This window comes from Chinchilla lanigera, unplaced genomic scaffold, assembly GCF_000276665.1.
Source record: "Chinchilla lanigera isolate Chin_1 unplaced genomic scaffold, ChiLan1.0 scaffold00003, whole genome shotgun sequence".
NCBI lineage: Eukaryota > Metazoa > Chordata > Mammalia > Rodentia > Chinchillidae > Chinchilla > Chinchilla lanigera.
The window spans coordinates 33,865,799-33,883,995 of record NW_004955404.1 but is presented as its reverse complement, the minus strand read 5'-3'; the positions used below and the strand labels follow the sequence as shown (position 1 = coordinate 33,883,995).

The following is an 18,197-nucleotide window of genomic DNA, read 5'->3' as shown; positions in this document are numbered from 1 at the left end:
TGTGTCACCATGCCCAGCTAACAGTTTACTTTTATAAAAAATTATTTTTAAAAATTATCAATGAATTGTTTATTTTTTGGATTTTCTGTGTAATACCTTTGGACAGTGGTTGACTATGGGTAAGTGAAACTATGGAAAATGAAGCAGGAATAAAGCAGAGTATTATACTGCAAGTTAGCAAATTTCAATTTTAATTTGCACTTTAAGATTGCTTATTAATTTTTTTTTTTTTTTTTTCAAGATTCGGGTCTATGAACTAGTGAGTCCATTAAGAAAGGAAATCTGTGAACTACAGGTGAAAAAGAATGCCCTATCAGAAGAATTAAGTACGAATAAAGGCCAACTGAAACAAGTGACAGAGGTTTGTAAGGTTTTGATCACTGGTAAGAAGCAACTCCAATTTTTTCTATAAGGGATTTCTCAGTATTTGCGATGAGGAATATCGAAGTCAGTGATGGAAAAATGAGACTGGAGAATGCTTAGTGCTGTGATCTTCATGAATAATGAGAACTAGGTTAAACTGGAAGTAGTCATCTTAAAACCTGAGAAGATAAGTTCATGATACTGACCTGTAATCCATAATTTAGCATTTTGTTGTTGTAACTCATTTTAATAGTCAAGCTGTTCTTGAAATCCTAATATGGACCACCGTCATAGTTATTTTCCTTGTCGCTGAGACGAAACACCCTACACCCAAAGTTAGTGGAGGAAAAGTTTATTACAGCTCACAGTTAGTAGAGGTTTCGGTTCCTAATTGCCTGGTCCAAGGCAGGGTGGCATGGCAGAGGGGCATCACAGAGGAGAAATAGTTCATGGTGGGCAGAAGGCAAGGAAGTAGTGAAGTAGTGAAGCAGCAGCCTGCCTCTACCTTTTATACAGCTTTAGGGTCCCCACCTTTAGGTGGTGCCACCCACACACAGGGTAGGACTTCCCATTATCCATACCCAGAGCTTTGTTTAACCAATCAGGAAACTAATCTTGTAATCACACACCCTTAATGCCAGCATCACACAGTTTAATCTCAGGAGCACGCACCCTAGATCCAGCCGTCTCTGAAAAGTCTCACCTGTGAGCACATGAGGCTTTGGGGGGATGTCTAGCCATAAGAACCATATCTGAAAATTGTTGAGACATACGCATATAAGAGTTTAATATTTTAAGTCTGTATTTTTAATGCTACTCTGTCAGGAAATTTACACATGAAACAAGAAGGGTAGGACAGGCTATGCACTGGATTTCTTTTGGATGTCCTAAGTAAGAAAATACTTGACCTTTTTCTAGCATGATTCTTAAGTTCTGATTTGACTAGGACTGACCCCTTTAGTCCTTGTATGTAAGTACTAATAGTACCTCATTCGTTTTTAGATCAATATATCCCAATTTAATTGATAAATTATATAATCATAAGTCTTCTATTGATAGGAGGGTTGACTAATGAGTGGCTTGATTATGGCTTTGACTGTACATTCCAGAATACTATTATGTAGTTATAGTTTGCTAAGAAAAAGATAGTGGTAGGTTGATTCATTTTATGTATAAGAGTTAGAAAGGAAATAGCTCTTTTTTTCAAGGATTTCATCAATCTTAAAGCACTTAAGGTTAAAATTTACAAAGAGGTTGCTCTAATTCTTGCCTTGTCTGGTATGAAAGGCAGCTATTGTCCATTTATCAGTTATTCTGCTTCATCAAATACAGTTAACTTATAATACTTGTTCTGAGCTTGTGTACTGATACTAGCATTAATGCTAGTAATGGACACAGTACTGTGCTAGGTGCTGGCAATGCTAAACACAAGAGAGAGAATGTCTTCCCCTTAGAGAGTTCAAATTCTAATAGAGTTAGAACAGTTGATGGTATCTTGATACTAGCATTTATCGTGTGACCTTGAACAAATCTTTTTTGGGGGCAGTACTGGGGATTGAACCCAGGGCCTTGCACATGCTAGGCAAGCAATCTGCATCGCCATTTATTCATTTGTCCATTCATTTATTTATTCACTTCGACCAGGGTTTCACTAAATTGCCCAGAATGGCCATGAACTCGCAGTCCTCCTTACTACCCGCCCAAATAGCTGGGATCACAGGCTCGTGCCACTACTCCCTGGCTAAACAAGTCATTTAATGTTACTTGTCCTTCAAATGGGGAAAATAATACAGTTTGTACATCATTTTATTGGATTAACCGTGTTTCTGTTTAAAAGGAAAGATATTATTTTAGCAACGTTGCATACAAATATTTATCCTATTTCTTATTTCAAGGGTAGTTTTTAATCAATGTTCTATAATCCAGAAATAAATACAGTTATAATTTAATTTATACTTTCAGTGCTCTATTTACTGCCTTCTTAATATCAGACAGGATTTACCTGTCATTGTATAGGCAGTGTGACATGTAGTTTAGAGCTCAGCTTCCTTTGTCTCCTCGAAGAAGTGATGTTGGAGAAGCCAATGTGCAGCTGCTCTAGGCTTCTATTGCTTTGTGTCTTTTTTTCTGCTAATGTGCCGCATTTTGCCTGTAAACTGTTTTGCACCATTAGAAAATTGCTATTTAGTTTTTAAAATAGTTTTTTTAAATTGTCAAAATAAAGGAAAAAGTTAGAAGGCCTAAATTTAGCTGTTAATTATGCAACCTTGGGCAGATCATTTAAATGCTGCTGCTTCTATGAAATGCCCAGGGTGGTGGTAGTACAGGGGTCATTGGGGAAGAGGCAGGCAGGGTTTCATTCAGACTTGGTTCTGCAGCACCTCGTGCTACCTCAGCATCCCAGAGGACTTATCATGTAGGAAGAGAGCTGGAGGAGCTGCCTATCCTGGTTTCTTCTGAACTATCTTTTTAAAATCACTTCGTTATTTGGGACTGTAGGAGTGATTTCTCTTGAACGCATGATTCCTCAGGTCAGGGTAAGAAAACAGTTTGCAACGCTAGAATTATCACTAACATATATTTATATTTTATATTTTATTTAATATAAAATATACAGCAAGCATCTCAACTTTTTACACTGAAAGGTCAGTAATGGCTTAATATCTCAGGTTTTAGTTTGTCTCATCTTTGATAACACTTGTAGTATGTCACTTGATAAGAAAGCCAGATGATAGGAAAGGATAGTTGGTATCATTTGAATTACAGGGTTCTTAGATACTCTGATGCACTTGTAACTCTTGAACATAGAAATATTTGGAAATCTGTGTTACTCAGGGTTCACTGGAGAAACAGAAGCAAGGCATATGTGGGGGACTGATTGAGTGGTAGGCGAGGGAGAACATTTATTTTAAGGAATCAACTGACACAATTGTGGAACTTGGGCTAGTTTAAAATCTCCAGGGTAAGCCAGCAGACTGGCTGAGGGGAGAGCTGTAGTTCAAGTCCAGTGCTTCCTTTGGAAGTCAATCTTTTACTATTGAAGCCTTCAACTGATTAAATAAGGTTCATTACATTCTGAAGAATAATCTGCTTTACTCAAGTTTACTAAATTTTTTTTGTACTGGGAATCAAACTCAGGACCTTGCGCTTGCCAGGCAGGCGCAGTGCCACTGAGCTATATCCCTAGAAGATTACTAATTTAAGTGTCAATTTCATCTTTTAAAAGAAGTACCTTGGCAAGAACACATGAAATAATATTTGGCCAAATATGACCTAGCCAAGTGGATACATGAAATTAACTATTTACACACTTATCTCATAAAGGTTTATTACTGCTCAGCTAAATGTGTAATCTTTTTAAAAATCTTTTCCTAAATTTAAAAATATTATAAGCAGAGGATTAAATCAAAATCAGGAAGAAATTAGGCAGTATCTTACATATTTAATAAAAAGTATCAAAAATTCAGAGAACATGAATAAACTTACTCTTTCTTTCTTTCATCTTTTTGAGACGGGGTTTTGCTGTGCAGTTCAGGCTGACCTTGAACTCACTTTGTAGCCCAGGCTGGCCTTGAAATCTGCAGTCCTCCTCCCTCAGCCTCCCAAGTGCTGGGATTACAAGTGTGTGCCACCACACCCAGCTAAACTGCTTATTTTTTAAAAGGACCTTTTAATGAGGAGATAGTGAACATTACGTATTAATTTTAAAAGAAATCTTGCTACATATTGTAGTTTGTTTTTTAAATGATTCGTTATATTATCTATTAATACAGCAGTATTTGAGGACTTATTTTTAACTGTTTTGAGTTGTTGTCTTAAATAGAAAAAACCTTAGGCCTCTCTGTCCCATTACAACTTCTTCTGTAAAATAGGGATGATAACATACAATATCTACTTCACACGGTTATTATTATAAGGAAGGAAATTCATTCCATAAGTAGAAATTGTATGTCTACTGCGTGACAAGCATTGCTTCTAGGTACTTGGTATAGCTCACTAAACAAAACAGCAGACCTTATCCTCATGGAGTTTATGTTTAAAAGGACATCTAATAAAAAAAGGACATGTGTAAAACATATTTTAAAAGGAAATAAACGTTACAAATAAGCAAATCATATAGTATGATAGAAAATAATAGCTGCAAAGGAAAAAAGGAAAAGTAGATGAGGATAAGGTGAATGGAGCAGGAAAGAAAGCATATTCAAAATTATAGAGGAACTTAGAAATTTGCGAAGACTTGAGGAGAATAGGGAAACAGTAACTTCTTAAGGAAGAGTTTGCAGGCAGAGGAAAAAGCCAATGCAAAATCAAGAGCGTGACTTGTTTGTAAAACAAAGACGGGGCTGGTATGACCGGAGTAGTGGAAAGGAAAAAGATACTTGGGAATAAGATCAGGGTTCTGTTGAACACATTGAAAGGACTTTGATTTTAACATTAAGTGAAGTGAAACATAGCAGCATTTCTAAAGGAGGTATGACGTGTCTGGCATACATTTAAGGATTCTGGCTGGCACAGAGTAGACCATCAACAAATGTTTGATTAAATTACTTTTAACAAGTATTAAGGGACTTTCTGAATGTTCTAGATAGTGGTTTTTAAAGAAAACTGTCCTTTAAAAATAAAAAGAGAAAACTGTCTTTGCTGAGAATAGATTATAGAGCTATAAGGACAGGTGCAGAGAGAGGTGTTGGGAGGCTGACTGTGTTTCAGTAGTACAGGCGAGAGGCAGTGGTGCTCCAGGCCGGGTGGCAGCAGTGGAAGTGGTGTGAGCTGGTTGGATTCTGAATGTATTTTAGAAATAAAACCATGAGATTTCTTTATGAATTGGATGAAGAGTGTAAAAGAAAGGAGTCAAGTTAATTTTGAGGATTTTGCCCTAAGTAACTGGATGGATGGAGTTATGTTCAGCTGAGCTGGATGGGCTATAACTGAGGCAGAAGGTTTCAGTGCGAAAAAGTGTTCAGGCTTTTGACATACTGAGAGATCTGTTAGGTGCACAATTGTAGATGGATGGATGTGTGAATCCGAGTTTGGAAGATACACAGTTGGGAGTCATCAGCATAGAAATGATCCTTAATGCCAGGTTGAAGTCACCAGAGAATAGTGAGTATAGGGAAGTGGACTGTGCCTGGACTGTAGGGCACTTCAGTATCACAGTGCAGGAGAGAGAAGGGAATGCGGCAATAAGGTAGGGAGACCAAAAACTTTCATGTCTTGGAAGCCAAGAGAAAAAGTTTGTCTAGGAAGAGAGAGCGCACGACTGTTTGACATGTCATTGGTAGATCCAGTTGGGTGAAGACAGAATTTGTATTTAATAAGGTCATTGAGAACCTTGTCCAGACAGGTGCTGGTGGAGTAGGGTGAAAAGCTTGGCGACAGTGTGTGTGAGAGTGAACGGTGTTTTATGTTCAGTTGAGGAAAATAGTTGAACATGATAGTGGAAGTACCCTTCCCAAGTAATTTTGCTGCATAGGGAGCAAAGAGACAAGGTTGGCAGTGGCAGGAAAAGGAGCATCTTACTCTGTTTCTTTTGGGTAAATTCTTAAGTGTGAAATTTTTACTTGATTGTTGGTAGCTTTTATTCTAGTCTGGTTTTTTAGTTTGGAATAAAATTTCCCTTCATACCATTGAGAATAATTAAATTATCTGCTTTAGATTTTTCCTACTAGCCTGGCGTTCTGGCCTGTCATCCCAGTGAGGAGGATCACTGTGCGGACACCTGGCTGCACATGGGTTCAGGGGCAGCCTGGACTATGCAGTGAGACTTCGTCTCAAAAAACAAAACAAACCCATAAACATAAATACGTATTTATATTAAATACGTGTCTTTCCTGCTAATTCTAACAACTCTGTCACCACAGGTTGGTCACTGTTGGCTTTTCTTTTAAGAATGTCTCGCATGTTACTGTAACTTAAATGCCTAGTAACTTTAAACTTTTAATTTAAATCAAAGAGTAAGTCTTAGAAGATAACATTGTTACTACTGTGTTGTATAGATTATACATTTTGTAGTTCTGTGAACGGTGCTGATGTTTTTATTTTTAGAAGCAGTAGAGTAAGTTTTAGTTCAGCTTTGACCTTAGTGTATGGGCTGTGTGAAGTCTGTCCCAGACATACGTTGTTCAGAGGGTAGCAGAGATTTATGCAGAATTATCCTCAAAATTCAGAGTTCCTCCCATGGTTGTCTTTGAAGTGCCTACCTCACTTCGTGTTGCCCCCAACTATCTTCTAGTTCTCCAAGCTAGAAAGACTTAAGGATTTTCCATTGCACCTTTATCCAGCGGGATGTAGAATGGGTCTGCCCTCTGGCTAAACATTAAAAAAACAAAAAGACCAGGAAATTCTCCCAAGTGATGCTTTCTCCCATTTGGAGATGGATTCTCTTCTACCAGCTGCCTCACCTTGATCATCTTCCTGGGATTCAGACTTCAGCTTGTTAATATTTTGTCCAGAATTTATAGTTGATTCTGCAGCAGGATTGGTGATTGGAGTTTACTTGGCCACTACATAAGGCAGATACAAGTGCAGAAAGAAAACCAAGTCTGTGTATGTAGAATATTTGATACTTTGATCCCCATGATTTCCCTAAAAAGCACCGAGCTTCATTGGAAGCTATTTTTTTCTTAACATGTGGGCTTTTACTTAAATGAATGGTAGCATGTCATACAATATAAAGGAAAATAATAGAAGCTAAATTAAAAATATTACCAGACCATAAGCAAAATGTACAGGTTTTAGAATACTGTTTGTAGCTTTGGTTGTTTGTATTTTTCACCAATTAACAGTTATTCCCAATAAAGAAATAAAGTTCACAGAGTAGAAACTATAATCTTGGTAGCTGAGGAACTGAGTTTACAACCTGAGACTACATAAATACTGTTAGGATCTGTCAAATGAATACCAACAGCTAAGTATAGTTGAATTTTATACAATCACAATACAGGTTTTGATTTGAAAGAGGGTAATTCTAGGATAAGTACAAGGAGATATTACTGTGTTTTGTAGAGCAAGTGGTAAAGAAGTGGAAAATTAAAAGAGAAGGCAGCAGTCAACAAATGTAAATACAGTGTCTCAAAAATGATGATAATGACAGCACCATGGTCACTTACTAAGAGAAATTAATATATTTAGATGTTTCTAAGTTCTAAAAAGTTTTTATTTTTATATGATACAAGTAGATATTAATAAAGAAAGTATAAAAACACTAATATGAAAAAATAAAATTTCATAATAAAATAGGATGTAACAATGGTTAATATACTGCATATCATGATTTTAAAATAGCAAAAGTGTTACTCATAGTAACAAATCATAGACAAAAAAAATTGTCTCTTACAAAGAAGAAACAAATAAAAGGACAAAATCAACAGAAGAAACCAGTAGTACAAATGAAATAAATTAGCATTTGTTTTAAAATGTTTTTGAAACAACAGAATAATTTGAGGAGTTATTTGAACTTCTGCGTACTTCCTATTAATCTCTTATTTTGCTTATGTCCCTCTGCCACTCCCTCCCTCTCTCTCTCTCTCATAAGAGAAGCCATGCAATATTTAAGCATGTGCGTCTGACTTACTTCTCTTAACATGGTCTCCAGCTGCATCCATTTCCCTATGAGTGCCTCAAGTTTCTTTCTTTATGGTAGAGTAATACTCTATTTTGTATAAATACTACATTTTCTCTATTGATTCATCTGTTGATGGACATACATGGTGTTTTCAAGATCTAGGTATTATAAATTGTGCTGCTGTCAACATGGGTATGCATATATTCCTGTAATATGATGACTAACTCTTTTGGGAAGATTTCTAGAGGGGAAATAGCTGGGTCAAATGGAATTTCTATTTAATTTCTATTTGAAGAATCTCCACACTGATTTCCATAGTGCTTGTACTAGTTTACATTCCCACCAACAATGTAGAAGAGTTCTTTTTCTCCCATTTCCTCACCAGCCTTTGTCATTTAATAGTTTTGACGGTGGTCTGTCTTTCTGGGGTAAGATGGTATCTCCCTGTAGTTTTAATTTGCATTTCTGTAATGACAGCAATACTGAACATATTTTCATGTGTTTATTAGTCATTTGTACTTCTTCCTCTGAAAAATTTCTATTCACTTGAATTGTCCATTTTTTGGTTGGGTCTTTTATTATAAGGGATATGATTTTTTTGAGTTCTGTATGTATTCTAGATGTTAGTCCTCTGTCCCACGAATAGCTGGCAAAATTTTTTTCTCATTGTGTAGGTTGTCTCTTCACTCTATTGGTTGTTTCATTTGCTGTATGGAAGCTTTTTAATTTATTATGATCTCATTTGTTGATTCTTGGCATTATTCCTTCTGCTCTTGGTGTTCTGTGCAGAAAGTCCTTGCCTATCCCTGTTATTTCTCTGAGTTTTGAGACTGGCAGTTAAGAAAACAAACTTTATTACATTTTAAAACTCTGTTCAGCTTGCCTTATCCAAAATGGTCTTTTTTCACCACATGGTGGCAGCATATATCCATCTGTTTTTTTCTTTTTAAACCAGTTTTGGGTTACTTAGAAAATGTTGTGTCTGACTTAGGAGCCAAGTATTTCATTAAATTACCTTATTTTCATTTATGTTTCTTCTTGGCACCTGCTTACCACCAATCAAATACTATTTTTCCCACAGTAAAATACAGTAGATCTTTAACTAGGAGAAAGTATTATAAAAGCCAAAACTGTTCTTCCATAATATGTATTCTTTAGATCAAATGTGTGTCAATTATTACATAATTATGCCTACCAGAAACATTCAGAGATGATGGAGCCACACAGTCACACAGTTAATCTAAGTGTGCTTTTGTTCATGTAATTGCTGGTTCATGGCAAAGATGAAGTGAAAACTGCTAGAAATGTTACAGAATCTAACTCTTCACTTTAAAAAAGAAATAATCTCCTGATTTGCCAATTTTATTAATTTCTGGGATGTTCTTTCATATTTTTTCGAGATATTTAGTTATTTGGAAATAATTTTGAGACACTTGATGCTGCAGATCTGGAATATATACATGCCAGTAATGTAGGACAGCTTTAGCATATTTTAAGCCAAATTATATGTGTATGAATTTGTATATGGTATTTAATGTCTGAGTAATTATGGAGACTTTTATTTCTTATGAATTTTCTTTGCAGTGGGTCAAAACTTGGGGGCATCCCATACAACTGCAGCTATTTACAGCCCTTTTTTTCTTTCTTCCGTTCTTTTTGCTATTATGGGGTTAATTCAACATGTTTCTTCCACTCCAAAGAAAGCAGTTTTAATCATACTATACAGTACAAGACATTAATGAGTTGGTACTTAATAAAGCTATTAAATTTCATGAGGAAATGGTAAAATATTTCTTATGAGAACTTTGGTAACTAGGAAGCAAAAAGTGTTTTGTTCAACATAACTTCCTTGTTTAGAAACATAGCTACATTTCTTGAGAAAAGTTCTGCAAGATTTCCTGGAGGCTTTTCATAAGTAATCATATGTAAATAATCCAGTTTTCTATGATAGTAAGGTATTTCATTTCTTGTTATTCAGGTTTTTATGTTTCTGAGATTTCTTTCTATGATGCCCAGTTGATAAGCTTACAAGAAGTTTATAATGTTATTATGAGGTGTAATTATCCTAAAGTATTGAAAAATTCGTTAGTAAACAATAATAGATTTGTCTTTTTATATTAAATTCAAATTAAATAAGCACACTTAACATTTAAATTCATATATACTTCAGTAGATTCTGATTTTGATTTAAAGTAGAACTAAGAATCTCATTTTTAATAAACATCTCAGGATTTTAATGTGGTAGGTACATAGACCATGAACATAAATTATTTTAAAATGAAAAAGTTTTTTTGTCGTTTACTTATTGAAGTTAAAGGCCTTTGAATTCTTAATTAAACTTCATGATTTTATTAAATTCATGATTTCAGTTCTCTATTTTAATGCTATTCCTTGTGTTCAACAGAAAATAACATATAATGTATTTAACATGTCTGAGAATATATTCGGGAGTAACAGTATCAAAAGCATTAGACCTTGTTGTTACTAAATTCCATTTTTTGCCTGTACCTGTAAAACCTATGGTTTTTTGCAAACCTGTTGAATTTTTAAAAGTAGTGTAAACTACTTACAGATAAAAGTATATGGGGAGAAAAGTTCATGGGAAAGCTAAACAGCAATTTTAAATACTGTATGTCATCAGGAAGAGGCTTCATTTAGCTGTTTCATAGGAGGAAACTTTTTTTTAAGTGTAATATGACTTATTTTTTTTTAATTTGCCTACTGCATTTATGATCTTAACCAGATCTGGTTAACACTTCTGATTTTTAATTTCAGGGGTAGATTTTGAGGGGTTTGTTAAATTTTCGGATGAAATTTGAGCCAAGTGGTCAAGAAGGTGTAGCGTTGTATTACAGCAGGGGAAACCAACTCATAAGAGACCTTATTACCAAATATTTCCACTTAAATCCAGAGATATTATGACCACTTCATTCTCTTTATCTCTTGTGTTTCTCAATCCAAAATCCATAGACATATTATTGAGTGTTGTAAGACTTCTTTTTCATTTTTTAACTTTCTGACTTAATTTCTTTAATAATTTCGGAAATACGTGCATATGTTGGGTATTTTGAGTAATAATTTATGAAGGACTACTATCACTGTGATGTCAGTGTTCATGTTTGCATTTAATATTGTCATACCACCAACCCACAAACAATAATTTTAACAGCTGTTGACATATAAAATACACACTTTGGCTAAATAAAGATTAGTTGCTAACATGGATCACTGTATGAATAAGGTTTCGCAATTGAAGTAAAGAAAAATTCTGACAGTATTGGCTCTTCATACTACTTGGTCTAACTGTACCAAACTTGAAACTAAATAAACTGCTATTTGTTTTACCATTTTAAGGTTCAGCTATGTGCTCAGCATGGGCTACTGAATATAAAAGCATTGCTGTTTAGGCTTAGTTGAAAGGAGGAAATACAGGGATTCTAGGGTATGACATTATGAACATATTTCATTTCCTTTGGGCAAGCTGGAGTTCCAGTTATATCTTGCTACATAACAGATCACCCTAAAATGTATTACATTAAAATACTTTATTGTTTGTCACCTCCCTGAAGGTTGGAAGGTTTCAGCTGGGTATTTCTCACCTGACACTGGGGCTTGTGTGGTCTGAAGTCTTTAGTCAGGTGTGTGGAGCGGGGAGGGGTGGCCACACTGTCCCTCTCTTCCCACGTGGCTCTCTAGGCGTCCTTGCACATGGCAGTCTCCGGACAAGCTGGCATCCCGCAAAGCAGGCAGTGAAGAGAGCTAGGCCACAGTTTAAAGGCTTTTTAAGACCTCACTTCACAATCCCACAACATTATCCCTGCCACATTCATATCAGTAAGAGGAATAGATTATTCTTAGAGAATAGCTTGCCACGTACAAAGGAAGAAATTGATAGAGTCCATCTTGGAGATAGGCTACCACCATTTGGGATTCCTCTCCTCTGCCTGAGGGAGAGCCTGAGACAGTGTGAGAGAAGCCTGAAGAGGAGCGGACAGATTATTGGCAGAGCTTGGCCTGTAAAAATCTCTGGGTCGCTCCCTCAGCCTCTCACCCCAAGTAAGATGGATTAAATCGTCTTTGCCTCCCAAGAGCTGAAGAACAGACTAAAGTGTTTCATTCAAAGAAAGAAATTTCCATTTTGACCTTGAAACCATCTATAGCTCTATTTACTTATAAGAAATATGCATAATGCAAGTTGATGAGGACAGATTAAAAAAGGGATGGGCTAAGAATTAGGACAAAAGACAGCACGAAGGTAATGTTGATAGCAGAAAACATGGGATGTATGGTAGAAACTACAAAACAGGATAGTGAAGCATGTTAATAAAAGTTGATTTTATAGTCAATAACATACATATCAAATGACATACTACAAAGTAAAATTTAGAAAAATGAGGAAATTTTGATGAGACTACAGTGAAGTTCGGGAAATATAATACACCTTTTGAAAACTAGATGGGTGTAACAGACAAAAAAAGATGTAGAAGAACTATCAGTAATTCTGACAAAGTTGCTTTATAGAGAGCCTGACATTCTTTGAATCAATAAATTATTGGAAATGAGAATATTTTATTTCAGAATTCTTCAGGCTCATTTAAAACTGTGCCAGAGAAAATCTGTTGTCTTCAAATGCCTTTCTTATGAACAGAAAGGCAAAAAATAAAGATATAACATACTCAAGAAAGGAGAAAAAAGAATAGAAATAAGGTGTTTGAAATCAGTAGACATTAGTCAAGGAAATAATACATGTAACTCTGGCAACAAGCTTAAAAACTCAAACTGAAATGTGCCAGGAAAATGTAGCTTACTAAATTGTCGGAAATGAAGAACTTCAGCAGTTACTGTAGAGAGTTACAAAGCTGAGTAAATGTGTACCACTGATAGTTGCTACCTGGCTCAGGGACGGGTTACCTCGGATGAGTTCACATTCGATTTCTATTAGAGACAATCTGTTGTAGTCAGTTAACACTATTTCAGACTGTTGATAATGATGGAAAATTCTGAAATTCAAAACAAATCTATCAGCCCATTGTACTTATTACTACAGATGCAAAAATTCAAAATAGTCACAAATGAATTTTACCATTGTATTAAAAGCATAATACTTTATGATTAAACAAAGTATATTCCAGGACAGAAATTATAATCCATTACATCAGGAAGTTAAGAATATCTCAGTTGAAGCAGTAGCTGTTAGTGGTAGTTTTCTTTGTATGAACCCACCTTGTGAAAGAAATGTTTTCCTTCTGTTCTCTAGCAAGGAAGGTAAAAGACTGATGAAATCTTACCACTGAACATGTAAGTACCATCTCTAGAAGGGAGACAAGGCTATAAGAAGATTTTCCACTATTACTATGGTAATGAAATGCAATTAATTTGTATTCCAGTATTTTTCTTGATTATTTGGGGGAGAAGGTTTGGAAGTAAGAAATAACTGTACACAATTGAGTGTGAGTAAATGATTTTAGTCGTAAGAAAAAATAAATTTCCTGGGATTGCCAAGAAAGTTATGAAAAAAAGATGCAGTTGGAAGAAGGTAAGAGGTATTCAAGTAACCAAAAGCTCGATGTAAATTTCGAAACTTGCATACTCATCTAAATGTGATACTATTATAAATACAGGCAAATATCAGTGGATCAGAATATGGAAATAAATCTCACTACATACCACAGTGATAATTCAGCTGGAAAAAAATTATGATAAAGGTCTTAGCATAAGTGAATATTCATCTGTTAAAAAAATTTTTGTCCTCACAGTTTATATATTATGTAAACATTACTTCCACGAGGGTTAAAACTTTCAGGAGAAAAATTAGGCAATTACTTTACCAATCACAGAGATTTTTAATTCATGGTTTATAGATCTTCAGAGGGTATCAAAAAAATTTTCACTTCTAATTGAAATTTAGCATTTCCGTCAATTATAGATATAGGCAAATATACAACTTTAACTAAAATTTAGTTCTGGAGCTTGACTAACCACAGGTGCTTAGTGACTGACTAATGCATTAGATGTGCAGATATAGAGCATTTCATCATTGTAGAACGGTTTACACTATAGCACCGTTCTAGAGGTCTGGATAATCTTGGCCAAGACATGAGAATCTAAAAGCCTAAAGAAAAGACAAAAAGATATCACATATAAAATTTAATGTTTGGGGAAAAAAATTAAGAATGCAAGTGATAAAATTTAATACTGATACTATTTAAAGCTCTTGTAAATTAACAAGAAAAAGGTAACCCAATAGAAAAATGGATAAAGAAGTAGGCATTCATAAGAAGTAGAACTCCAAATGGCAGATGGTCAAATTTGTTGGCATTTTGAGAAATATACTTAAAGAAATAATGAGAACTGAGATTGAGACAGTGAAAAGGTCCAATATCTATCTGGACGGGAGAAGATATATATGTTGCTGCTGATAGGAATGTGAACTGCTGTGGCCTGTTGGACAGCTACCTAGCAGCATTAACTAAAGTGGAAAGTCAGCACCCTTCACTGTTGGCACTCTGTATCCTACAGTACACAGCGGAGTAACGGTGTGCTGCCTGTGTTCTCAGGGAGGTTTACTGGCAGAGGCGGGGAAAGAGAAGTTGGGAGGGGCAGTGGAGGGACTAGAAGCAATAAATGCCTGCAACACAACAGCAAGGAAATGGTTGTATAAACCACAGTACAGTCCGTACTGTAATACCATGCCGCCTTTAACATGAGTCATTTAGGATCTCCACAGGGTATTGCTAAGTCACAATTCAAGTACTACTATTTTTGTTGTTGGGGGGGAACAGTCCTTGCCATTATTTGTGTGTGTGTGTGTGTGTGTGTGTGTATGTATGAACATGAATAGGAAAAGGTGAGTGTTAATACGAGTTACATGCGGAGGAGGGTGAACGGAAAGGAGAGGGAGTTTTTTTCCAAATCCTGCTTTTAAACGCAGTAACATGAAATTCCCATGTATGTATATGCATTTCTTACATAAATTGTATTTGTATATATTTAAAGATTTTTTTTAAATGTTAAAATGTTTGAAGTATGTAACTGTGGTAATTTACTAATAAGCAGAAATTTATTTATCTTCCATGATAAACTTAAATTCTTTGGGCAGTGTGTAGAACTTTAAAGATAATAACTTGGTCATCTCCAGTGTTAAGATCTAAATGTGGTTCAGTAATATTTGCTTCAATACCCATTGAAACCCATGATTTCAAATTTGTTTCAGAAGTTTGCTGAGTATAATTTTGGCAGCAAAAATTCTCTCTCAACACATCCACATAGCATTCTGCAGTGGCAGATCCTGCTGATCTGTTAGCTAGGAATCACATCCCAGTAGTGGTACAGTGGCCAGCACAGCAGCAGGCACTGCGAACGCACCGGGGGTGAGCTCGTGCACTTGCTGAGCGCACACGGCCATTGGGCCCGGAAGTGTCCACCTGCAGCAGGAAGTGGCAGACGCAGAACATGAACCTGACAGCTCATTCCAGTCTGCTGTCCACAACACGTGATGAGAGATACATTTTTTCCATCTAGATTATTTGATTTGTTTCCCTTCAAAAAAGATTTAACTTTTACATTTGAATTAGCAGTTATTCAAAGATATAGTTGAAAAGTAGCATGTAATGTATTCATTTTTTAATACAGAGCAGACATAATACTTCAGTTTTGCCTCTCTTTAGAAGTAAAACTTTTTAGAAAGACCTAGTTTTTGCAAATCTCAACTATGATAAAGAGACTGTGGAAGTAAAAAGACTTTGTTAAAAAGACTTTGTTTAAAAAGACAGTCCATAATAACCTAAGGTTAATTGGTTTTCTTAGTCCTTTCAGTAATAGGTGCTTGGGTTAGGCTATTGATAGTGTGAAACTTGTGGGAATTTTGAAGAATGAATTCTCACTTGCCCAAAGCAACTAACAAGCCATTTCTTATCATTCACTGAATAGCTCTCCAGTGTAAATTGCTACTGATTTGGGTTACTGACTTTAAGGTAAATGTCAGAATATCATGTTTCCAGGTTTTCAGTTGCCCTGTCTCTCCACAGTCAGGAGATCACTTCATTTAGATTGCACTTTCTGGGGGCTGGGGATTTAGCTCAGCGGCGCAGTGCTTGCCTGGCAAGCGCAAGGTCATGAGTTCAATTCCTGGTACCAGAAAAAAAACAAAAAATAAAAAAATAGATTTCACTTTCTTTTCCGTTTACATGTTATGAGACACAAAAGATTTCAGTGATGCTTAGAAATTCATTACATGCAAAGTAATTGTCTTTAGGTTACACTCTGCTGTTTAAAATATGTCTGCTTAATTTCATTTGTACTTTTTGTAGCAGTTTATGTTCAGTATTACTTTGTAAAATGACTTAAAATACATTTTTAAGGAATAATTGTAATAATTGAAATGAGAGACTCCAAAATTAACTTTATCACATGTCGTATTCGAACCCATGGTAGTTGTAATTGAAGCCCTTTTAACACCCTGTATTTGACTAGTAGATAATGTTTTCTGATCAGTGGTTTCACAGTTTGCAGAATAGATTATTGAAAAAACAGGAACTTGAAGAATAAAGTTAGTTTTGTATGATTTTAAGAACCTGTATTCTAGCTCTATCCCACTGCTAGTCCTGGAAGCCTGGACAAATCATTCAGCCCTTCTAGGCTTTAATGTCCTTATCTTGGAACTAGGCAGATTATAGTATATTATCTTCAGTGAATCTCTTATTTTTGAAATTCTGTGTCTCTAAAATGTTTAGTTCCTGCTGTTTGGAAATAAGAGAAATAGGAAAAAAATAACATCACATTATAAAAACAAAAAGCTACTAAGTAGTTGATAACTTAGTCAAAATACTCTATAACATAAAGTTTCAGTTTTTTATATCAAATAGCCAAATACTAGAGAAATGCACAGAACAAAAAATGTGTTTTCACTACCCCCTATAGATGTCTTCTTTTCCATTTCTTATAGACACATAACTACTTCCTGCTCAGGTAACATTTGCCTCACTGAAGCTCTTGTTTTGTTTTTCAAACTGTTTAAATGTAAGGATACATAAAGAAATTTTAATTCTGCAACCTGGTGGATTTTTCACACAGCAAATCCACCCATTTAACAACCACCCACATCAAGAGACAGAAGACCCATTTATGTTGTCTCTCAAAATCTTAAAATTCTACATGTTACATAGATTATTACTGTTTCAGCTGTGGTATTTTATTTGCAGATATAGAATAATCTTTCAGTAGGAAAACTAATAATTTGTTAAGTACTTATCAATTGTAAGTAGTTTTCTAAACCCTAAGTGAGTCATTGTAAAAGATAGTGCTGTGTGGTTCATTCATGTGAAAAAAATATAGAAAAATTCATGGGAATACAGAGGTGAGACAGGTGTGGGTTTTTTTGGTTTGTTTTTGCTTTTTTCAATATTGGGGATGGGAGGGGAAGTGTTATAGACAAGATAGGAAACAGGCCATTACAATAACAGATACACTTTTCAGGCTAGAGGTAGCCTGTATTGCCTCATAGGGGTAATTTAGGAGGTAGAAAAGATGACATTAAACCTAGAAGTCACTTCCTTATATGTAGAAAGCTGGCAGATGATTGGAAATTGAGTGCCTTGGGTTGTATTTATTTTCCCTGTGTACTTTTTTATTAGAAATTAAAATTTGGCCACAAACATATTTACTATTATGTAGAAATTTTTTATATGTCCTTTATGTTTCAAAAGATTAAAGTTTTTACATCTTGTTTTGGTCTATTTAATGTCCTAGTTTGCACACACATTAATTGCAGATTTTCTATTTAATAAAATCGTAGGAACTGGCACTAATATAAACAACTTTTTAGTTTTTGCCTTATGTTGTGGGAGTAACGGCTGCTTGTTGTACACATGATACATTCTCTGGCAGAGGTAAAAATAAAGTATCATAAGAAATCATAAGATCGACATCTGCTCAGCTTTGAGACCTACACTGTGTATTCCCACAGCAGTTGATGCTGAGGTAAGGCCAGAGAGAGAACTCCCCTTTAGCCTTTCCCACAAAATTACACATACTCTTAAAGTTTGCTTCATTTATAGACAACATGGTACTTTTCCATTTTCCAATGCCATGCCTTACTCTAGTTTCTAATAATAGGTGAGGCAGATTATTTTGTCTTGTCTTCAGCATACCAAAAGTGAAGGGAAAATTTTTCAGTTGTACAGTCCTAGAAGTATTGGTAGAACTAGGCATGGTGGCACACTCCTGTAATCCCAGCACTCAGGAGGCTGAGGCAAGAGGATTGCTGTGAGTT

At 35.4% G+C, this 18,197-nt stretch overlaps 1 protein-coding gene across 4 annotated transcripts in view; it reads left to right on the top strand.

Annotated features, from left to right (window-relative positions):
* Positions 1-18,197, top strand: part of Pibf1 (progesterone immunomodulatory binding factor 1) — a 183,720-nt gene that overhangs the window by 13,627 nt on the left and 151,896 nt on the right. For all 4 annotated transcript variants that reach the window (XM_013516628.1, XM_005374185.2, XM_005374186.2 and 1 more), the window contains exon 5: positions 242-361. In XM_013516628.1, the coding sequence (XP_013372082.1) occupies positions 242-361 (120 nt within the window). The remainder of the gene's footprint in view (positions 1-241; positions 362-18,197) is intronic.